This window comes from Sapajus apella, unplaced genomic scaffold, assembly GCF_009761245.1.
Source record: "Sapajus apella isolate SASKATOON/1434 unplaced genomic scaffold, GSC_monkey_1.0 scaffold65, whole genome shotgun sequence".
In the NCBI taxonomy this organism is placed as follows: Eukaryota; Metazoa; Chordata; class Mammalia; order Primates; family Cebidae; genus Sapajus; species Sapajus apella.
Genome location: NW_022437005.1, coordinates 650,964 through 676,082, shown reverse-complemented (window position 1 = coordinate 676,082; position 25,119 = coordinate 650,964). Strand labels below are relative to the sequence as shown.

At 37.6% G+C, this 25,119-nt stretch overlaps 1 protein-coding gene across 3 annotated transcripts in view; it reads left to right on the top strand.

Annotated features, from left to right (window-relative positions):
- Nucleotides 1-21,620, top strand: part of ESF1 (ESF1 nucleolar pre-rRNA processing protein homolog) — a 61,587-nt gene extending 39,967 nt beyond the window's left edge. For all 3 annotated transcript variants that reach the window (XM_032248016.1, XM_032248017.1, XM_032248018.1), the window contains exons 10-14: nt 3,074-3,195; nt 7,873-7,960; nt 17,173-17,249; nt 19,009-19,155; nt 21,100-21,620. In XM_032248016.1, coding sequence (XP_032103907.1) covers nt 3,074-3,195; nt 7,873-7,960; nt 17,173-17,249; nt 19,009-19,155; nt 21,100-21,393 — 728 coding nt within the window. In that variant the 3' untranslated portion in view covers nt 21,394-21,620. The remainder of the gene's footprint in view (nt 1-3,073; nt 3,196-7,872; nt 7,961-17,172; nt 17,250-19,008; nt 19,156-21,099) is intronic.
- The last annotated feature ends 3,499 nt before the right edge of the window (nt 21,621-25,119 follow it).

Below are 25,119 nucleotides of genomic sequence, written 5' to 3'. Positions count from 1 at the left end.
CTGGCACTATGCTAAATATTATGGAATACTAAAGAAGGTGACTTTAAGCTGCTTTTGGTCTCGTTAGAAGAAAGGACTGCTCAGATGAAACTTACAAAGTGGGAAGACATTATATAATCAAGCACCAAATAAAATAGCCTCACTTATGTGGTTCAAATAAAGACATAGCCCCCTTTTTTTTAGAAATGATTTTTAATCGTTGTCTAAAACAGTGATTCTTAACTAGAGGTAATTTTGCCCCCCCAAGAGGATATTTAGCAGTGTCTAGAGACATTTTTTATTGTTACAGCTGGGGCTACTAGCATCTACTGGATAACCAGAGATATTGCTAAATCACTTCCAGTGCACAGGATAGCCCATCACAACAAATAATTATCTGTCCAAAATGACAATAATACTGAAATTGAGAAACCCTGATGTAGAACCTGCAAATGTCAGTGCTGGTAAGCTTCAAAGTTATGGGAATGGTCTTTTGTCTTTCCTGAGGCTAGACCTCTTCATCTCCTACAAATGTTCTTTACCTTAAACTCTTGGATCCTTACACAGAGATGATATTTGGATAGTCATAAACCTCCTGAACATTGTACACAAGTTTTTCCAGTACAGTGTTCCAGGGAGAGAGTCCATAACTTTTGTCAATATCTCAGGTTATCCATGCCTCCAAAAAAGGTTGACACATCAACCCAGTGCTTTAGTCACCTGAGAGACAACAATGCAGGACCTCCTTAGCATCGTGGTGATTTAGAAGTAGAGCTTGGATCAAAATCAGAAAATAACTTTTTTGGTGAAAAATTTCTGTATTAGTATTTTTAAGTAATAAAATCTTAATATATGAGGAAACTACGGTAGAATACCTCAAAGAGTATTATTTAAACCTCACATATAATATAGTACTGTACATTTAAAATTTTAGACTGAACTGATTGTTGACCTACAGGCATAACACATAAATTATTTTGTTATTTGAAATCAACTTGTTTTATCAGAATTCGCTGCTTTCTCTCAAATGAAGATCCCAGTTTACATTTCTTAGGTGCTGTTTATCTGTTGAATCAGAAATCTAAACATGGTTTTATATATTACATATTTCTCCTGAAAACTGTTTACTAAAGTGAATTGTGTTTTTCTTATAAGAAACATTTTGAATTGAGAATTGTTCTGATTTGGCATCTTGTAAGTTAGAGATACTAACAGCAGTATGTCATAAAAACAATATATGTTACCATGCATGTATATATAGGTTAATATTAATACTTTTCTAAGCTATAGAAATTTGGAGATTAAGTCTTAAGGATCTATTTCTATTTCAAACTGTTCTTTGAAGCTCAAGGCAGAAAAGCACTGCTTTTAGTTGTTTTGTATATTTGGACGTTTACCAAATATTTTGTTGGGGGATGCGGGGAATCTATATTACCTTGGTTGTACGTATAGGTTAATATTAATACTTTTCTAAGCTATAGAAATTTGGAGATTAAGTCTTGGGTTAAAAACAAAGGAAGGTCTTAGAGATCTGTTTCAGCTTTTTCAAACTGTTCTTTGAAGCTCTAGGCCCAAAAGCACTCCTTTTAGTTTTTTTTATATATTTGGACTTTCACCAAATGTTTTGAGGGGAGAAAATTGGTGCATGTGGGAGGAAAGAGTTGCATACATCTGATCTAAACCATTCATTTTGCAGATAAGGAACCAGAAGCCCAAAGTTTTAGATTTTATTATTGAGCTGTGTATTTCTTCATTCTGTAGGTCAAACTAGCATTTTAGGTGTATGTGGTAATAGTAGAGAAGATGACCAGGAATTCAAAATTTAGCTGTGCAGCTTCCTACCTCCATGTTCTTAGACAAATTACTAAATGTTCTCAGTCTCTATATACTCATCAGTGATAGAGAATTAACATATTTAGGATTGTTTTTACTTAGAATTTAGAATATATCTGGGAAGATAATCTGGATCGATCATGTCTCATTTTTTTTAAATGGATTTTGTGTCATCTAAATATTTGAAGATCCACCCAACCATGTCCTCTAAACACTACTATAAAATAAAAAAAAAAAATCTTTATTATCAAAGGGGACAACATGGTATTTACATTTCCTTTACTTTGGCAATAATGAGGGTCTTTGTAAACTGATGGGTCAGTCTTAGGGCTTTTTCTCCCACTTTTTACTTCTCTCTAGTTATTGCGTAAGACACCTAGAAACGTGAATTGGGAACAGCAGACTATAGGAACAAAGACTTTTTGAGATGAAATATAAGAGCAAATAGTAGCATTGAAAGAACTAAACCATAAGGCCGGGCGCGGTGGCTCAAGCCTGTAATCCCAGCACTTTGGGAGGCCGAGGCGGGTGGATCCCGAGGTCAAGAGATCGAGACCATCCTGGTCAACATGGTGAAACCCCGTCTCTATTAAAAATACAAAAAGTTAGCTGAGCATGGTGGCGCATGCCTGTAATCCCAGCCACTCAGGAGGCTGAGGCAGGAGAATTGCCTGAACCCAGGAGACGGAGGTTGCAGTGGGCTGAGATCGCGCCATTGCACTCCAGCCTGGATAACAAGAGTGAAACTCTGTCTCAAAAAAAAAAAAAAAAAAAAAAGGAAGAAAAGAAACCTGTAGCTCCCAGAGAACACAGGCTTTCACCTAGATGACAGAAGCAAGTGGGGATGAAGAGAAACCACTTGTCTTTTGCTACAAAAATTAATTAGTATTCTGAGAAGAATTAGTTCAGAAGTTTTCTTAGCAGCTCAGAACAAAAAAGTTTAGAGAAATGAAGCCTGGGCCTGAATACAATATTTTTCTTTAGTGGCTTGACCGTGTATCAAGTTGCTAGGTTTGTGTGTTGGTTTGTTTTGATTTTGTTTGGTTAGGTTTATTATTGTTTGTTATTAGGAAATAACTTTTATAGAAGTTGGTCTTATGTCACTGTATGATTTTGGGGTAGTACAGATATTTACCATTGCATATTATCTTTGTTACTCTATTAAATATGCATAAATTATGTTTGTTTTTGTAAATTACATGTTTAAGTGATTGCCAGACAATAAGACATTTTAAGCCAAACTATTTGAATTTTTCCTCAGGTCTTAAAGAAAGTGCAGAAGAGATGGTCAAGAACAAATTGGAAGGCAAGGATAAACTAACTCCTTGGGAGCAATTTTTAGAGAAGAAGAAAGAAAAAAAAAGACTGAAAAAGAAACAGAAGGTATCAGTGATAATTATGACCAAATGTTCATTGAACACCAACCATGTATCAGATGGCACCAGATGTTTGACATCCATTATCTCAAAATGTAACTACTTACTGAAGTAGGCCTTGTTATCATCCCAATTTTAAGAAAGAGGAAAGCGAGAACTCAGTAAGCTAAGTGTTTTCAGCAAGGCGACATAAGGGTATACAAAGCCTGGTCATAGTCCAGAACCACTTCCACTGCTACATTCTGACATTTACGTGCCACCTACATAAAACGCACAGTTTAGGTAATGTCTTGATATAAGCAGTATGATTCTGTTCTGTGTGTGTTTTTGAGCAAGAGAGGTGCATACAGACTTTGTTCCTTGAGGTTATATGCACATAGAGATTTTTAACAGGAGTGAAATTATGCCATACTTTCCATCTCTCAACCTGTGTTTTTCACCTTGCAGTATTATCATATGGCTCGTTTATCACCTTATTGTCATTAAATTCCTTTATCAAGAGTATTTCCTGGCTGGGTGCAGTGGCTCATACGTGTAATCCCTGTACTTCGGGAATCCAAGGCAGGTTGATCACCTGAGGTCAGGAGTTTGAGACCAGCCTGGCCAACATGGTGAAACCCCATCTCTACTAAAAATACAAAAATTAGCTGGGTGTGGTGGCACACATCTGTAATCCAGCTACTCAGGAGGTTGAGGCAGGAGAATGACTTGAACCTGGGAGGCAGAGGTTGCAGTGAGCCCAGATCACGCCACCATACTCCAGCCTGGGCAACGGGGCAAGACTTTGTCTCAAAAAAAAAAAAAAAAAGTGTTTCCTCTGTGTTAATATGGTATCTGTAGACAATATGATTTGACTCACATTGTTCAGGGAATAACATATTTTTCAGAGTTAGAGTCCTCAGTAGTAGCACAGATCACTTAGGTTTTTGCCTTTAGTCTAAAATGGTCTTGTCACTGAAATGCAGTGTTCTGGTAGTGGTGTGCCTTATAGCGTTATCACTGATAACCACAAAATTTTGCAACTTGAGGAATCTTAAAATTATTAATTCTAGTCCAACTCTGTTTTATAGTTGTAAAAAACCTTAGCTGATTAGTCTGAAGTTACATAGCATACCAGTGGCCAAGCTGAGACCAAAATCCACAGTTACTCAGACAAGTGTTCTTTCTTCTGTTCTCTGCTATGTTATTTCTATACTGTGTGCTCTTGGTACGGCTTTGACTTTTAGTGCTGTAAAGATAGAGAGATATGCAAAGCTGAATGATGCAGTGGAGTAATTTTTATACTTCTTTTGTAGTCAGTGTTTGCGGAAATGGATAGTAAAATGGAGAAACTGGGTGTTTTGGGAAAAACTCTTTCAGACTGTTGTTTTTCCTTTGCTCTCACACTACAACTAACTAACAATACAGAAGAAGACTTCTGTGACCAAATGGGTAGGAGGTTTTCTCCACACACTAACCAGTAGACACCAGCTGGGTATCCTCCAACTCCAACACTACCTGGAGATAGTGTCAGATCCCACAGCTTCGGGACTCAGTGCCCAAGACTGCCCCTGCCCTTTCAGACAATGGTCTGAAGTCTGGACATCCAGAACTTCTAACTGACTGGCTTCATATTGGGATTTCCACGATCCCCTCTTTAGTTTCAATTAATTTGCTGGAGTGGCCCACAGACCTCAGGGAAACACACATATTTGCTGGTTTATCATAAAGAATGTTACCAAGGATACAAATGAAGAGATGCATAGGGTAAGGTATGGGGGAAGGGGTGTGGTGCTTCCATGCCTCCCTGAGTGCTCTATCCTTCAGAACCTCCATGTGTCCAGCTATACAGAAGCTTCCTGAACTTGACTTTCTTGGGTTTTTATGGAAGCTTCATGATGCCAGCATTCCTTCCCCACAGAGTACAGGACAGGACCCTTTATAAGGAAAGTCTTAAAATGCACAATCAGAAAGTTGAGGGAAGAGTACAGTCCTGCCCTTGAGGCTGAACAAAAGACTATAGTAAAGGCTGTGGAAGTTCTAAGCCAAACACCATGGATGAAAACCAATAGACATCATAACACCACATGGAGTAAGAGCCCTGCTCCCATTGATGTGTACCTAACTTTCTTCTTCCCTAGAACTTCTTTTAAAACTAAGTAGGCAGTAAAATATCTTCTAAATGAAATAACTCCGTAAGTGTTAAGCTATCAGTTTATTGGAAATGTCTCAAGTGGGTCCTTATGGGGTCAATAAAAGAGTCACTCTGAGAATTGTAGCAGCTATTGTGTTTGACTTTCATTTGCTGAGAGCTATGGTCTTGTGCTTTTACGTTTTCCGTTCATTTGAGCTAATTTATCACCAGCATTCAAAGCACATTGTTGAGTGTCCAGGGTGTTCTAGACCCTACAGTACTCTGTACTGGACCTGACTCCAGCAGATCCTTTCTGACTCCACAAGTTCTTTGTGGATAAAAGAATTTTCTTCAAGTTAAAAATATTTTTGCCCCTTTGTTCCTCAGTGGTTTCAATTTTGATACTGAAAAATTATTACTGAAGAAATGAATACATGTTATATATAGTGATATCTAGTATTTTGATCTAGCTGTTGTTTAGATCTATAAAGCAGTTAAAGAAATGTGTGAGGGGCCGGGCGCGGTGGCTCAAGCCTGTAATCCCAGCACTTTGGGAGGCCGAGGCGGGTGAATCACGAGGTCAAGAGATCGAGACTATCCTGGTCAACATGGTGAAACCCCGTCTCTACTAAAAAAAATACAAAAAATCAGCTGGGCATGGTGGCACGTGCCTGTAATCCCAGCTACTCAGGAGGCTGAGGCAGGAGAATTGCCTGAACCCAGGAGGCGGAGGTTGCGGTGAGCCGAGATCGCGCCATTGCACTCCAGCCTGGGTAACATGAGTGAAACTCCGTCTCAAAAAAAAAAAAAAAAAAAAAAAGAAGAAATGTGTGAGTAGATATATAGCAAATATTCTTTGTTAAAAACATGTTACAGCTGAATCCATATAATAGTTTGGTAAAAAAAAATTATTAGAAGCACTTGGTCTTAAAAAGACATTAATGTCAAATATTCTTTAGGGTAAGGGTCTTTTTGCATGCAGGATGTTTAGCAGTAATGGCATTCTAAATAGTTGTGTTAAAATAACTTGAGATGTTTTAGGTTTCTAGAGATAAACCCAGTCTGGTTAGCCTGATCTTAGTTCACATATATTCTATTTATATTGGTTTTGTTTTGTTTTGTTTTGTTTGTTTTGTTTTGAGATGGAGTCTTGCCCTGTCGCCAAGCTGGAGTGCAGTGGCATGATCTCGGCTCACTGCAACCTCTGATTCCTGGATTCAAGCGATTCTCCTGCCTCAGCCTCCTGAGTGGCTGGGACCACCACGCCCAACTAATTTTTTATATTTTTTTAGTAGAGACGGGGTTTCACTGTGTTTGCCAGGATGGTCTCAATCTCCTGAGCTTGTGATCCACCCACCTCGGCCTTCCAAAGTGCTGGGATTACAGGTGTGAGCCACCTCGCGCAGCCATTTTATTTATTTTATAGATTTGATTGCTTTATTTAAATTTGCTAATTTAGTAAAGAGTCTGTTCAAATTAGATTAGGAAAAATTTAACCAGCAGACTTACTGGAAAATAGCCTAACAGTTTTTAGGGGTGGAATATAGATAAAACAAGATAATTGTTGAAATTGGGTGATGAGAATGGGGTTCATTTCATTTTCCTAAACTAGTTTTATTTTTTTCTTTCTTTTTCTTTTTCTTTTTTTTTTTTTTGATTCTTCTTCTGTAGCCCAAAGATCCAACTAAACTAATTTTATGTACATTTTTAAATTTCATAATAAAAATTATTTTCTTTAAACCAGCAAATTGTTATAACTAATAATTTAAGAGATAATTCACATGTACTACTTCAAGTTATTCAGTCACTGTCACTTTTCCATTTTATGAGACAAGAGGCCGCCTCTCATTACTGATCACCCATCTAAAAGTATTCTTCTCCTTCAGATCTTCTCCTTCAAATGTCTGCATCACCTTGTCTCTCCTAACCCTTCCTATCTTGAGTTATTTTTATTTATGTATTTGTCTATTTATGTGTTTGTGTGTCTGATTTCCTTTAATAGATGGTAAATTTTTGAGGGCAGGAACCATGTACCTGATAACTTTCATTTCTCCCCAAAAGCCTACATGGTTTCCTGCATTTATTAAGTATTCTATCTGTATATGTTTTGAGATGGAGTCTCACTCTGTTGACAGGCTGGAGTGCGGTTGCACCATCTTGGCTCACTGCAACCTCCACCTCCCAGGTTCAAGTAAGTCTCCTGTCTTACCTCCTGAATAGCTGAGATTAGAGGTGCCTGCCACCACAGCTGGCTAATTTTTGTATTTTTAGTAGACATGGAGTTTCACAGTTTGGCCAGGCTGGTCTCAAACTCCTGACCTCAAGTGAGCCTTGGCCTCCCAAAGTGCTGGGATTACAGGCATGAGCCACTGCACCCAGCCTCTGTAATTATTTGTTGAACAAACAGAATTACTTAGGTGGGAGTTGTTTTATAAACTGGTCCATTTAAATACTGGTTTATTTTTAGATTGAACTACTTCTTTTAAAAGAAATGCATACAGTCTTTCTTTGCATACATATATTATAATGCTTATAATAATTCAACTTTCTATTTTTATGTTCAACTTTAAGTCTCTTGCTGAAGAGGCCAGTGAAGAGGAACTTCCCTCTGATGTTGATATGAATGACCCATACTTTGCTGAAGAAATTAAAAAAATAGGTAAGCCAGCTCATACCTGCAGTTTTCAGTTGGAATCTAAAGAAAAAGGTGAGATGCATGGAAGCAATATAAACTAATCATTCATTTAAAATTGCTAGTGTTTGTGTAGCTTCCTTAGTGATTTATAAGCAAATCTGTCCTGTGGCATACAATCATTGATCTGTTTGGGAAGTGTCAGCTTGTCCCTTCTACATACAGGGAATAATTTTAATATCGGTGGCTTTTGATACTGTGGTTAATAGTTTACTGGGGATTCCTTTCTGGGAAATATCCTTAGTGCCAGTCAAAGTGACTCTATAAAAGAATGAGAGGAAATAGAGGAATAATCATTTTCTTATGTTCTTTCACTGATTTTTAATAGCACATCCATTCTAGGTCCCTCTCAGCAAAGTCTATGAAGAATTAAAAGTATGAAACAAATTTGTTTCTATTTGCATGTTGATATGTGTATAATTTTTTTAAATGTATGCATGAAATTATCATATAAAGACTTTTTCTGCTGAAATATACAAAAGCATCTATGATTCATTTGATCCCTTTTGTACTTTTTATGCTTAATTATAGCTAAAAAGCCAGCTTTCCTTACTCCTCTTTTGCCTTGAATCCCTAAATTATCTGGTACCTGATTTCCTATATCCAGGGAGCCTTGTTTCCATCTCATATGCACCACTCATTCTTTCTTTCCTCTATGGTATGTGTAAATGTGTTTGGTAAGGTTCAGGCCATACTTGGTTAAGTCAGTACAGAAATCACTGTAAGCACTTACCATTTGTTCTCATGCAGTTTGCCTTCCCCTGATCTTTATACCACACACAAGAACCCCAAAAGGCTTGCTCCTGGAGCAATCCAAACTGGCATTGTAAAGAGAAGGATTTTATGAAGTTTCCCTGTTTTTTTTCCCTTGTGACTAGTGGTCCGGAATAGTTCTCAACAGGAAAGTCAGAATTGCTCAAAATTATTTCCTGATTGTTACAGCTATTTAGTACTGACATTTTATTGATGAGAGGGAGATTAAGATAAATAAGTCTTTTATAGAATGTAAGATTCTTAGGAATTGGACAGAGAAGTGGAAACTTAGCATATTCTGCTTTTTATCATACCTGAGTGGTGATTTCTAGAAGATGATGGATTTTAGCCTTATCCTCTGGTTTCAGGAAACTAACTTTATAATGGTGAAATGCTAAGCATTATAGTTTCCTTGTTCTCTATCCAAAGTGTTTCCTTTGGCATGGAAATCGGGTCAAATTGCAGAACTCAGAATAGGATCCAAAGAGTAGTTAAATGGTTTGATGGCTTGGGGTAGCCAGTTTCTTGGAATCAACACATTTAAATTCAGCGTATGCTTTCTCTAAAGTTATTATCAGGAGTTCCACAGAAAAAAGTTGTAGGTAAAATTTGCTTACTTTTAATTTTCTTTTGATTTCAGAATGTTCTCAAAGGGTAATTGTTTCTATCTAGGCTTAAGTTTTCTCTATTTTTGTGTTTTGTGATAGGTTTTGTTTTGTTTGGATAATGAAAAACAGCAAGGCAAGAATTTTTTATGTAAAATTTAGGACAGAAAGCTAGTGTCTTGCCATGTTTGTTTATTCATTCTATAATAACTGTTTTGATTGCTTACCAGGTGCTGGGCTCTCTGCTAGGCTAGAGATACAGTAGTAATAATACAAGCAGGATTGCATCCCTCATGGAGTCCGGTTTGAAGGAAGATATGTCAGACAGATAAATAGTACGAGAGTATGGTAAATGTTTTAAAGGAAAGAAATAGAAGATATAACTGGGTAGAAGTAGGAGATATGGGAGTATACATTGGGTAGGCAAAGAAGGCTTATCCGAGATGATGACATTAGAGCTGAGACCTGTGGAATGGGGAGTCAGGCATGAAGAGCTGGGGGAAGAGCATTTGCAAATGGGGAAAGTGGGTAGAAAGACTCCAAGGTGAGAAACAATGCACTGTGTGGTGTTAAGAATTGAAAGACATCAGTGTGGCTGGAGCATTGTTAGAGAGGGAATTGGTATGAAGATAGGCTGGAAACAGCCGAAGCTACCCCTGCAAGGGCTTTGTTGTCCTGACAGCAAATTTAGATTTTACTTTACTGACAGTGGAAAACCCAAACAGTCTTCAGGCAAATATGATACATGATCTGGTATAGGTTAACATTTTACTCTGAGCCTGAAAAGAAAACAGTTTGAGGACTGATGAGGGCTGGGAGACCAGACTTTGCCGAGGTCTAGACAAAAGATGATGGTTATTTAGCTGCCATGCATGGAATTGGGCAGAGAAGAGAATGGAGCTCTAGATATATTTTGGAAGTATGCTTGCTAAATCAGAAAGAAATTTAGCATAACTCCTGTTTTTGGTTTGAGTCTATGAAAGAATGTTCTTCCATTTACTGAGTTAGGAAGAAATGTAGGAACAATAAGTTTGAGTGGAAAGCAAAGTAAATAGGTCTATTTGTGGCATAATCACTTTGAGATGTCAATTAGATACACAAATGGAGGTGTTTGGTACTTCAAACCATGGCAGTGGGAGTAGAGAGCAGTGATAAGAGACTAGGATACAGGATGGGCCCTGAGGTCAAGTGAAGTCTACGTGAGGCACTGTTAACTCTGTCATACTAGAGGACGTGCTACTTGAAAAGGTGGGAAAAGCTTAAGAAGCCAAGAAAGAGCAGCTGGTAAATAGGAGGAACAGTATTAACGTAGTGGCTCTGACACTTGGTGAAGTGGTAGAGGTTTCAGCAGATTAGTATGGGTTAAAGTTTGAGGTGAAGGTCTGGAAGTAGAGACCAAGAATGTAGATCGTTTTTCAGAGGTTTCACTGTAAAGGGGAGCAGAAAGGTGGAGCAGTACCTGAATGTAGGTAAGGAGAAGCTTTTTTTTTTTAAAGATACAAACTTTTAGAGCTTTTTTTTTTTTTTCCTTTGGGATTGCTTCAACAGAAAAGAAGTTACTAAGATACAGAAAATGGGGGTAATAAATGTAAATACAAATGCAAGTAAATTTGTATATTTGGTGGTAGAAGATGAGGGATTTGCCTGATTGGTTTATGGATTTATACTGTTCATTCACTTGTGGAAGTGCAGATAATCTGTATGAGCAGATAAGGTAAGGACCTAGAAACAGATCATTGGAGGGCCTGCGTGTAGGAGGTTACTGCCTAAGGCAGTTGATTAAATGAATTGTCAAATTTAAGGGGAATGTACAGGTCAGGATAGCTGAAAATGGAGAAAGATGGAGTGTATATATCTGAAGGCCAGGCTGGATACAAAACCATAAAACATGCAGCAAGAGCAGCGGTGTAGGCTAGACAGAGAAAGAGAGAAGCAGCTGAGCCACACAGTCAGCCTGGGCCACAAAAGGAGTGTGTCCTTTTTAAATTGTGCTGGACATGGGTTTTCCTTATGGGTTTTTCTTGTTCTTTTGAGACGGAGTTTCGCTGTTGTTGCCCAGACTGGAGTGCAATGGCACCATCTCGGCTCACCGCAACCTCCGCCTCCTGGGTTCAAGCAATTCTCCTGCCTCAGTCTCCCGAGTAGCTGGGACTACAGGCACGCACCATCATGCCCAGCTAATTTTTTGTATTTTTTTAGTAGAGACGAGGTTTCACCTTGTTGACCAGGATGGTCTCGATCTCTTGACCTCGTGATCCACCCGCCTCGGCCTCCCAAAGTGCTAGGATTATAGGCGTGAGCCACCGCGCCCGGCCGGACATGGCTTTTCAAAGGCACATTACAAAGCTGTGTGCCCCTATTCATGTACGTGGCTATTCACTCAACAATTATTGAGCGGCAGAATCACCCAGTCCTCCCATATGACTTTCAGCGTGTTACAAAATATTTAAATATATGAGAATGATACAGTTTTCCCATAATTTACATTTTAATCTATCGATGGTATAACTGGACTTTTAAAATATGTTAGATATATATCATGTATATGCTCAAATAGGTGGATTTAATGAGAAGTTCTTACTCAATTCTGAACCTTTTCCTCCCCAGCAAAAACTAAATTTGTACTTAACAGTATCCAGAAGATACAAAGAAGAATATATTAAATGTTTACATTTTGTACTCATGATCCGGGGGGACAGTTTTAAGGATAGATAGAAACATGCTTATAACTTTAGGGAAATAGATTCCCATAAGGGAGTCAGAAAGAAGTTAGGAGAGTTTTTTGTGTACCCTCCAGATATAAGGATCTATAGGGGGCACTCTTAAAGAGACTTGGACTTTGGTTCAAATTTTACCAGTTTGTAATTTTTATTTTTATTTTTTAAAATTTTTTGTTTTGAAACAGAGTCTCACTCTGTCGCCCCGGCTGGAGTGTAGTGACACAATCTCTGCTCACCGCAAACTCTGCCTCCTGGGTTCAAGGATTCTCTTGCCTCAGCCTCTGAGTAGCTGGGACTACAGGCATGTGCCACTGCGCATGGCTAATTTTTGTATTTTTAGTAGAGATGGAGTTTTACCATGTTGGCCAGGCTGGGATTACAGGCATGAGCTACTGTATCTGGCCAGTGTGTAATTTTTAAAATGTAGGAATGAAATAACTCAGTTGACCTAAAATGTAGAAATAAAATAACTCAGATGACCTACATTGGTATATTGACTTATTACCACAGTGTTGCCTTAATTATTAATTTGTCAAAATAATTTTGGATTTTAGTACCTTGGAAGTGAAATATAGTCATTATCTAAGGATATAGACCTTGGTTTTCCAAAATATTTAAGATATAATGAATTTGGCACACCAGTGTTTGGGTGTATAGTTCAAGTTCTGTAGTTAAACAGGACAAAAACATTGTAAACCAGATGGACTTAGGTACATTTACAACATTTTTGCTGTAGGCAATCCCATAGAGCTAAACTTATGGACCTTTGAAATTTGGAGGAAATGAGTTCATTGATGCCAGACCTGGTGTTTGGCTCAATTAGGTGCCAGGGTGAGTGTTAGTGATCTTTTATAATTTTTTTCTTCTATTTTTTATGATTTTTCCTTTGATTTCCTTCTAAATTTGTAATTTAGAAGGAAATCGAAGGAAATCGGTATCAAATGAGAGTTTTTAAAACATAATATGCTTCTAGGATGAATACGTTACTGAGATGAAAATGAAATGAAATAGTGGAAAAATCTGCTAATTTTCCAGTGGTACCTGGCAGAATCTTGAGTCCTAGTGGTCTTCCCTTTATTTTTTGTAATTCTACAAGTAACATTGTAAAGCAGCTCAGAATGTGGTAGCCTAGAGGGAGATTATCCTTAACGGACTGCATCTGATTATGGGCAAGTGAAGCAGGAACTTGCTACAAAAGACTAAATCACTAAGGCGCTTACCATTCCTATCTGGTCAGTACTGAGACCACATCCATCTGCCCTCCAGTGAACTTTCTTAGCTTCTTTCTCACATGAAGTGCTCAACTAAACCTTCTGGAGGAAATTTGTTATGGGAACAATTCTCTGACATTATAAGTAATGGAAAGTGAAATTTCCTTTACAGATATTCCTTTTACAGATCACTTTTTTTTATACACTACCTTTTTCCATGGATGTATTTTGTTACATTTTTTGCTTAAAAGGATTCTGGCCTCAGTAAGGATTGGTTAGATTTATTTAACTGTAAGTCTCTGTTAGTATACTAAATTGTTTTAAGAAGGGGAATCACATAATCTAAATTTTTTTTTTTTTTTAATTTTATTATAGAAGCAGGTATATGTTGCCCAGGCTGATCTGAAACTCCTGACCTCAAGCAGTCCTCTTACCTCAGCCTCCCAAGGAGCTGGAATACAGGTGTGAGCCACCATGTCCGGCCCATATAATCTAAATTTTAAAAGATCACTCTGGCTATTGTGAGGTGAATGAATTGTACAGAGACATAAAAAGCAGAAACATCTTGTTGTTTTTGAGTGGTACTATGATGTTTGCATGCTGATGTGAACTATCCAATAGAGGAGGGGAAATTGTATGAAGCAGGGAAGAAAGGGAGTACTACTAGAATGATGTCCACATGGCAGCAAGAGGAGATAAGATTCATTAGACCAGTCAGGGGATTGATTTAGATTGTAGCATGGACAGTTCATTTGTTTAGGTAATAATCCCACACACAGTATTGACTGTGTGTCAATCACTGTTCTGAGCACTCTACCAATATTACTTTATTTGATGTTCACAACAGCCCTCTGGTAGGTATGGTTATTACCTCCATGTTCTAGATGAGTACACTGACACACAGAGAAGTTAAGTTAACCCCCTAGTTAAGGCCAGCCAGCTTATAGGATTTTGGACTCAACTATCAAGTTCCAAAATAATTATTTCCTGCACTATAGAGTAAACTTTTATTGTAGGAACCTCTGAAAGTTCACTTTGATTGCCTCTATTTTCTCAGCAAAATGGGACTAAGGTCATTAGCTGAGATCAGAGTTTCGGATGTGTGAGTTTGCGGAGAGAGGATAAAGTGTGCCCACTTTCTGCCTCTCTGATCTCTTCTTTCACCCCCTTCACTTTTCTCTGCTGAACCTCACAAGCCTCCTTGCTGCATCTTGATCATTCCCTTCTCCTGCCATACCCTTCTTCAGGTATTCTTACATATTACCTCGTCACTTCATCCAGGTCATTGACGAGACCTTCCTTAGCTACCCTAGCAAAATCAGCCTCCCCGTTCAGTCTCCAACCTTTTTTTCCTGCTATGCCTCTCTCTTTCCCAACTTGAAGGTATACTGCATGAGAGAAGATTTTAACCTCTTGTTCACAGCTTGTATCACCAGCACCTGGAGCTGTGCTTGCAAAATAATAAGTGCTCAGTTAACATTTGTGAGATAGGTGAAATAATTTCCTTTTGTTTATTGACCATTTGTTTTTGTTGGTGAATTCTCTTTGCTCTGTGTTAGTATTTTCATTTATATGAAATATTTATAAGTGAAAGATTAGTAGTATAATAGTAGCAACCATTTCTTTTTTTTTTTTTTTCCAAGACAGAATGTTGCTCTGTTACTAGTAGAGACAAAGTTTCACTATGTTGGCCATGCTGGTCTCAAACTCCTGACCTCAGGCGACCTGCCCACCTTAGCCTTCCCAAAGTGTTGGGATTACAGGTGTGAGCCACTGTGCCTGGCCATTTCTTCTTCTTGTTGGATTTTTTTTTTTTTTTTTTTTTTTTTTGAGATGGAGTCTTACTCTGTTGCCAGGCTGGAGTGCAGTGGTGCGATCTCAGCTCACTGAAACCTCTGCCTCCTGGGTTCAAGCAATTTCCCTGCCTCAGCCTCCCGAGTAGCTGGGACTACAGGTGTGTGCCACCACACCCAGCTAATTTTTTGTATTTTATTAGAGACAGGGTTTCACCATGCTGGCCAGGATGGTTTTGATCTCCTGAGCTCATGATACACCTGCCTCGGCCTCCCAAAGTGCTGGGATTACAGGTGTGAGCCACCATGCCCAGCCCATTTCTTGTTTTTAATTATGAAAATTTATACATTGAGAAAAATTGAGAGAATAATATAGTGAACAGCACCTGTGTTTGGCAGTTGGTAACATTTTGCCATTTTGCTTTTGTGTGCATATACTTTTATGATATAAAAATATGTTTATACAAGATATTACTATATAATAGACATATCTAGTAGTAGTCTCTTTAGTTCACTATAGTCTGGAAGACATCATATACACTTCCCACTCCCATAACATTTGCCTTTCAAGAACCCAAGCTAATGATCTGTTGGAATGTCTCATATTCTAGATTTATCTGTTCCTTGCCCCTCGATCCCTTACGTTTTCCTTAAACTGGAAGTTAGATTCATGTTGAACAGTTTTGGCAAGAATACTTCATGGGCAATGTTATAGCTTTTATATTACATCACATCTAGGGGCATAGAATATCATATTGTTCCAAAGACCACTTGCTGAGGAGCAAACTCAAAAGGCTTGAGTAGGTCACACTTGGCTCTCATAGGTAGTCAGGCCAGGAAACATAGCAGGGCAGTGTCGGGTATTTCTCTTCATCAAGTCTTCATGGCCATTCACTCAGCAGTACAGCTGGGTGCAAGGAAAGGAGACGCAGTATGCCATAGTCACCCTGGACTAGAAGTCTCCTGTCTCAAATAGGAACTGAGAGCTTTTTAACAGCGGCTAAGCATAGCTTCCAGGTCCCTCTTACACCAGTTACAGGAGTCATGGTATTCAAAGAAGACCAAAGTTATAAGCATTTAGAGATCTCAATACATGTTACTTTCCAGTCAGGAACCACTTTGCCAGTAGTATTGCCTGGTAATAGAGCTAGAAAGTTCACTAAAGATCAGATTTTTCTTGAGAGAAGGAAAAAGGGTTTTTTAAAACTGATACTTACAGGTAGTGACTGTCAAATTATTTTTATAAAGATAAGTTTTTCATTTTGCAGATGAGAGTTTGATATATAGTGTTGAGTTTATATAGTCAAATCACTTGGGTTTTTTTTCCTTGTCTCTTCGTGTTCTTCTACTAAGAAAATATTTCTCTATTTAAGATCTGGTAGCTGTTCCCTTGTATTTTCCCGTAGGGTTTCTTTGTTTTATTTTGTTTGATGTTTAACTCTTAAATTCACCTACATTTTAATTTGTTATATATTATGAGATAAGGCTTTAACTTGATTTTTTTTCCAGAATGAAACAAATTGCTCAGCAGCAGTTACTAAACAATCTTTTCTATTTCTACTGATACTATATTTATTATATACTGTTTCATTTTTTTATCACATTGTGTAGTAATTTTTTGGTTATTTTCACTTTTCAGTACATGTTAATGCAATATATCACAAGTACGTGGAATCTATGTAATCTTTGTAAAGATTTCCTTGAATAGAATTTTCATTTAGAATTTCATTAAATGTATATATTACTTTTATTATGAATGGATGTTGAATGTTAATCAACATTCTTATATTTATTGACATGCTTATTCTGCATCTGTTGAATGGATCTGTGGTTTTTCTTTTTTAATTGTTAATGTAATTATACATTACTTTGAAAGAAATTCTTCCTTTATAACATGCAGTCACTCCATGCAGAAGCATTGTATTTATTCTATTTATATACCCACAGTCTTCTTTCAGTAACATTTTTTCTTCCTTTAGTTTCAACACATTTATTAAGATTATTCCTAGATAATCTTGTATTTTTGTTCCTAGTACAAACGAATGTTGCTCATAGTCCTGTAATTTTTATCCCTCTTATGTTGGTTTATTGTGCCAGGTATAAAGAAAAAATCAGTAAAATCTGCAAAAGATGGCACATCTCCCAAAGAAGAAACTGAAATAGAAAGACAAAAGGTAAAATACGGTTATTTTTACATGCTTAGTGAATAATTGATAGATACAATTTAAATGAAGTTGTACCCATGCTACTAATTAAAAAAAATAACTTATTTTAGTAGTGGCATTTATAACTAAATTATAAGAAACATAATTAAATATTTTAGCAGCGTAGTTTCTAAATAGCCTTCTTTTTTTTACCAAACATAATTTCTTCAACTAGTACAAAGTTAAAATTTATCTCCCACTCAAAGATACTTTCCTTTATAAATTAAGAGGAAGCCGGGCGCGGTGGCTCACGCTTGTAATCCCAGCACTTTGGGAGGCTGAGGCGGGTGGATCACGAGGTCAAGAGATCGAGACCATCCTGGTCAACATGGTGAAACCCCGTCTCTACTAAAAATACAAAAACATTAGCTGGGCATGGTGGCACGTGCCTGTAATCCCAGCTACTCAGGAGGCTGAGGCAGGAGAATTGCCTGAACCCAGGAGGCAGAGGTTGCGGTGAGCCGAAATTGCGCCATTGCACTCCAGCCTGGGTAACAAGAGCGAAACTCCGTCTCCAAAAAAAAAAAAAATAATAAATTAAGAGGAAAATATCTCATTATTAAAAAACTTTACTGTGCCTGAGACAGAAAATACTCTTAAAACCTTAAAATAATATTGTCATAAATTTTAATTCAATCTGAATCTGTCCTATAATACAGAGTTTGTGGTTGTGGCTTATCAAATGCAAATTTCTGTTTTTCATATTGTGAATATGTAAATTTAATGTACAAAATTACATTCTTTCTTAGAAATGCAGTGAGCCTTATGCTTTATTGACACCCTATGTCCAGAGTCATATGTAATTTTGGCACAGGGACATATGTGCTTTTGCTGAGGCAGGAATTGAAGGCAGCAGTGCCCCTAGGGCTGATGTTCATGTCACTGTCCAAAAGTATGCCTGACTGGCCACCTAAACTCTACATTTTAATCTATCTTCTATTTTCTATTCATTGCATATACAGCAGTACTCAAAGCTGTCTAAATAGCAACAAAGAAAATCAATTTCTGTGGAAAATGTCTCTGAAAAGAAAGCAGCTACAAGAGCCAGTGAGGAAAGGAAATTGAGGCAGCCTAAAGTGGTAATATAGGAAAAGCTACAAAGGTCTAGCACATACTCTGTATTTTCACTAGTGTACATGGTTGTTTAGTTGATTCTTGAGGGTTCCTGTTTAATCCCATGGTTGGTAGAAAATACTCATTTAGTGGAAAAAGCCAGTTACTAGATTTCAGTAGCAGATGCTAAGATCCTACCTTCACAGAAATGTATCAGTATTGAAAAAGTAAAGGCAAAAAAAAAAAAAAACTACTTGATAAAAGTTACACATTTAGAAAGTATAATTTATATCACAAAATAAACATTTGCTAGATTTAGTGTCATTGTGCAGAAAGAATAATGTGAAAATGAGAACTTTTTATTTGAGGGTACTTGAGGACTCTTCTTCCTGCAGCCTACCAACGAGTCACACTAAGTGAAGTGGGGCCTGGTTTTTAACTACAAAGTTTTATCTCTCCTGCTGTCAGTAATGTTGCTTCCAGAGATTCTACCTTATTGCTATACAGAGATCTCTTTGTTTTGGTAATCCACAGTTTACAGATGACAGGTGGTACCCCAGTGTTTTAACAATTGAGTCTTCCTTTCCTAGAAGGGGTATCTTATGCCCCATACTCCTTTTTTTGGGGGGGAGGGGGAAAGCACTGTACATTTGAATTTTTTTTTTGCTCTCCACAGGCTGAAATGGCTTTGCTTATGATGGATGAAGCCGAGGATGGTAAGAAACACTTCAATTACAACAAGATTGTAGAGCACCAGAATCTGAGCAAAAAGAAGAAAAAGCAGCTCATGAAAAAGAAGGAATTAATAGAGGATGACTTTGAGGTAACCATGGATACCAGTCATTAGCCTCTTAAAGATGGAATTGAATCTGAAGTCAGCTGTGCAGATAGAAATTAAGCATAGTCAAAGTTACCCTTGGAAATGTCTCAGGGGCAGGTGCAATGTCTCACGTCTATAATCCCAACACTTTTGGAGGCCGAGGCCTGAGGATCACTTGAACCCAGGATTTGGAGACCAGCCTGGGCAACATAGTGGGACCATCATCTCTATGAAAAATAAAAATTAGCCAGGCATAGTGGCACACATCTGTAATCCCAACTACTCAGAAAGCTGAGGTGGGAGGATCACTTGAGCCCAGGAAGTCAAGCCTTCAGTGAGCCATGATCATGCCACTGTACTCCAGCCTGGGCGACAGAACAAGACCTTGTCTCAAAAAAAAAAAAAGGGAAAAGAAAGAAAGAAAATGTCTTCAAAAAGACTGATGGTGGAGCCAAAGCTACTCTCTTTTAGTCCAGCACAGCCAGTTCATCCCTGGTGGATGAAATTATTGTTTCTTTGATTGAGCACCAGGTGAAATAGTTGACTTGTATTTTAGTGGCCGTATTGTACCAAAAATGTGTAGGGTTTTTTTTTGTTTTTTGTTTTTTGGTTTTTTTTTTTTTTTATTTTTTTTGCTCCCCCCCGATGTAAAAAATGTGTAGTTTTTAATGTTAGAATCACATATAGTGATCCTCAGACCAGGAAAGATATGCTTGAATAGCAGGTTCATGTCACATTGGACCACACTGTCACTGTTTGCAGTGGCCAGTGCAGTAAGCCATGTTTTTTAAATTTCTGTGTTTTTTGTTCCATTACTCCTTCCTCTTCTTATTGAGTACATGTTCCTAATAGCTATAGAGTCCCCTAAGCATGAGTTTGAGCCCTCTACTGAAAATCTACAAACAGCTATTAGGAACTGCTTAATGACTTCCAACCATTAACGTGGAAGAACTGACCCTGAATAAGATGGGGGATATTTGGGAAATTTTGAATTTGTTCAAACAATGGAGGGTAATATACAGATGGCTTCTAAGTAGTGTATAGAAGGATTCAAGGGCTACTCTGTGGCTTCCATTATTTGAGTCAGTTTCATATATCCTCCCATTCCAGTGAGGTTTTTATTGAGTTAGTTTCCTTATGAAAAGCAAAGAATGATGTGCAGTCATTCTGCCTTCAGACATTAATAACCATGCATAAAGATATTTTTTATGAGATTTTTCTCCTTGTTGTAGATATTGAGTCTCTTGTCCTCACATACATAGAGCTGTGGTCCATCTCCAGGTGGACTTGCGTTTCACTTTCTTGCTGGTTACTCCCTGCCTGGCAACCCTCAAAGGATGGAGGGAGTTAAGGGTATACTCTTAAATGTAGAACCACAAGTTTTTATAGAAAGAAGATAAATTTGGGGCTTGTGTCTGATCAGACCTTGATCTTGGATGGATTCTTTGCCATAGTGATCTTTTAATCTTTTTATCTATGAATCACCTTCAATCGTTCCTTATTTTTGGTACCAAGATTAAAATTTCTTAAAACCTACTCAGAATGCAGGGCCTCCGGCAGAAGATGTTCTGATTAGCTTATTTATGCTGGTGAGAAATTGATTTTGTGGTGTAAGCATGGGAAAGCCCTGCGTCGCAAACCAATCCTACAGTCATTGTAAGTGGTCATTGTAGTTACCAGCCATAATATATATAGGGCCCACTAGCATTCTCTTTGAAATAGATTGTCCTTGCATAATAAACACAGGGTGCCCTACACATTGTGTTCCAAAGGTGGGCCGTAAAGATCTATAGATAAACAGTTTCCTAATGAATCAATAAAAATGCTCAGGTTTGTATTTTATATAATCAATTCACCAACTTTCTAAATTTGGCCGCATTTCTGGCCTTTTGCTTTAGTAATTTTGTTTGATTTATTGATTAATTATTTATTCTTTTGGATTTGCAGGTAAATGTTAGTGATGCACGGTTTCAGGCAATGTACACTTCCCATTTGTTCAATTTGGACCCCTCAGATCCCAATTTCAAGAAAACAAAAGCTATGGAAAAAATCCTTGAGGAGAAAGCCCGGCAAAGAGAACAGAAAGAACAAGAACTTACTCAGACAATAAAGAAAAAAGAGAGTGAGATTGAAAGGGAATCACAAACGAAGTCCATTGATCCTGCCTTGTCAATGTTGGTTAAATCTATAAAAACAAAAACAGAGCAGTTTCAAGCCAGAAAAAAACAAAAAGTCAAATAACTTGATGTTACTTATTTTTGAATTGAATACATCTTTTCCTAAAATATATGAAAATCGTAGGAGGAATATTTATTGGGAACAAAGCTATCTTTCAAGAATATGAATAAAATCTTTTTCTGAACATAGTAAAATTTTTCTCCATAGTTGTTTTTAATTGTGGATGGTTGACAAATTTGTATTGTATATTCCTACGGATTAGTCATAATTAAACCAAATGACCTGAATTACAGAGTCTGTAAAATTTTTATATATTATGATGTTCAGTTCTAACTAGTGGAAAATTATTCTAGCTTTTTAAAAGGCTGTTTACGGCACAATCGGGCTAGAGCTCAGAATCAAGAAACACACTCAAACCTGCACAACCACTTGGAAACTGAACAGCTTGCTTCTGAGTGTTGACTGGATAAACAATGAAATGAAGGCAGAAATAAAGATGTTCTTCGAAACCAACCAGAATGAAGACATAATTTACCAGAATATCTGGGGCACCTTTAAAGCAGTGTTGAGAGGGAAATTTATAGCAATAAATGCTCACCAGAGAAGAGAGGAAAGATCTAAAATTGACACCCTATCGTCAAAATTGAAAGCGCTAGAGGAGCAAGATAAAAAAAACTCAAAAGCTAGCAGAAGACAAGAAATAACTCAGAGCAGAACTGAAGGAGATAGAGACACAAAAAATCCTTCAAAAAGTCAATAAATCCAGGGGCTGGTTTTTTGAAAAGATCAACAAAATAGACCAATAGCAAGATTAATAAAAAAGAAAAGGGAGAAGAATCAAATAGATGCAATAGAAAACGGTAAAGGGGATATCACCACTGATCCCACAGAAATACAAACTACCATCAGACGTTACCACAGACAGCTACTTATTCACATAAACTAGTAAACCAGGAAGAAATGGATAAATTCCTAGTCACTTGTACTCTACCAAGACTAAACCAGGAGGAAGTTGAAACCCTGAATAGACCAATAACAAGGGCTAAAGTAGAGGCAGCAATCAATAGCCTACCAACCAAAAAAAGCCCAGGTCCAGATGGGTTCACAACCAAATTGTACCGGACATACAAAAAGGAGCTGGTTCCATTCCTTCTGAAACTGTATCAAACAATACAAAAGGAGAGAATCCTTCCCAAATCATTTTATGAGACCAACATCATTCTGATACCAAAACCCAGCAGAGACTCAACAAAAAAAGAAAACTTTAGGCCAATATCCATGATGAACATAGATGCAAAAATCTTCAATAAAATACTGGCAAACCGAATCAAACAGCACATCAAAAAGCTTATCCATCATGATCAAGTAGGCTTTATCCCAGGGATGCAAGGCTGGTTCAACATATGCAAGTTTGTAAACATAACCCACCACGTAAACGGAACCAAAGACAAAAACCACATGATTATCTCAATAGATGCAGAGGAGGCCTTCGGCAAAATTCAACAACCTTTATGCTAAAAACTCTGAATAAAGTAGGTATTGATGGAACATATCTCAAAATAATAAAAGCTATTTATGACAAAACAACAGCCAATATCATACTGAATAGGCAAAAACTGGAAGTATTCCCTTTGAAATCTGGCAGTAGAGAAGGATGCCCTCTCTCATCAGTCCTATTGAATATAGTATTGGAAGTTCTAACCAGAGCAATCAGGCAAGAAAAATAAAGGATATTCAATTAGGAAAAGAGGAAGTCAAATTGTCTATATTTGCAGACAACATGATTGTATATTTAGAAGACCCCATTGTCTCAGCCCAAAATCTCCTGAAACTGATAAGCAACTTCAGCAAAGTCTCAGGATACAAAATCAGTGTACAGAAATCACAAGCATTCCTATACACCAATAACAGACTTAAAGAGAGCCAAATCAAGAGTGAACTCCCAGTCATAATTGCTACAAAGAGAATAAAATACCTAGGAACACAACTAGCAAAGGATATAAAGGACCTCTTGAAGGAGAACTACAAATCACTGCTCAAGGAAACAAGAGAGGACACAAACAGATGGAAAAGCATTCCATGCTCATGGTTAGGAAGAATCAATATCGTGAAAATGGCCAGACTGCCCAAAGTAATTTATAGATTTAATGCTATCTCCATCAAGCTACCTATAACCCCCTTCACAGAACTGAAAAAAAACACCTTAAACTTCCTATGGAACCAAAAGAGAGCCCACATAGCCAAGATAATCCTAAGCAAAAAGAACAAAGCTAGAGGCATCATACTACCTGAGACAAACTATACTACAAGGCTACAGTAATCAAAACAGCATGGCACTGGTACCAAAACAGAGATATAGACCAATGGAACAGAACAGAGGCCTCGGAGGCCTCACCACACATCTACAACCATCTGATCTTTGACAAACCTGAAAAAAGTAAGCAATGGGGAAAAGATTCCCTGTTTAATAAATGGTGTTGGGAAAACTGGCCAGCAGTGCCCAGAAAGCAGAAACTGGACCCCTTCCTGACACCTTACACTAAAATTAACTCCAGATGGATTAAAGACTTAAACATAAGACCTAACATGATAAAAATCCTAGAAGAAAACCTAGGCAAAACCATTCAGGACATAGGCATAGGCAAGGACTTCATGACTAAAACACCAAAAGCATTGGGAACCAAAGTCAAAATAGACAAATGGGATCTAATTAAACTCCAGAGCTTCTGCACAGCAAAAGAAACAATCATTAGAGCGAACCAGCAACCAACAGAATGGGAAAAAAATTTTGCAATCTACCCATCTGGCAAAGGGTTAATATCCAGAATCTACAAAGAACTAAAACAGATTTACAAGAAAAAAACAAATAAACCCATTCAAAAGTGGGCAAAGGACATGAACAAACACTTTTCAAAAGAAGACATATATAATGCCAACAAACATGAAAAAATGCTCATCATCATTGGTCATTAGAGAAATGCAAATCAAAATCACATTGAGATACCATCTCACGCCAGTGAGAATGGTGATCATTAAAAAATCTGGAGACAACAGATGCTGGAAAGGATTGGAGAAATAACACTTTTACACTTGGTGGGAGTGTAAATTAGTTTAACCATTGGGGAAGACAGTGTGGTGGTTTCTCAAGGACCTAAAAACAAATTCCATTTGACCCAGCAATCCCATTACTGGGTATATATCCAAAGGATTATAAATTGTTCTTTTATAAAGACACATGCACACGTGTGTTCACTGTGGCACTGTTTACAACAGCAAAGACCTGGAACCAACCCAAATGCCCATTGATGATAGACTGAACAAGGAAATTCTTACACATATACATCATGGAATACTATGCAGCCATAAAAATGATGAGTTCGTGTCCTTTGTAGGGACATGGATGACTCTGGAAACCATTATTCTCAGCAAACTGACACAAGAACAGAAAATCAAACACCACATTTTCTCACTCATAGGCGGGTGTTGAGCAATGAGAACACATGGACACAGGGAGGGGAGCACACACACTATGTTTGATGGACAGCGGTGGGTAGGGAGGTTGGGGAGAAATGCCAGATATAGGTGATGGGGGGATGGAGGCAGCAAACCACATTACCATGTATGTACCTATACAACAACCCTGCATGTTTCTGCACATGTACCTCAGAACCTAAAGTGCAATTAAAAAGATAATAATATATATTTTATATATATATATGATTAATGAAACCAGTTTTTCTCATAGGAAAGTTTTCAACTAAAAATTCAATTTATTTTATTATATAGGAT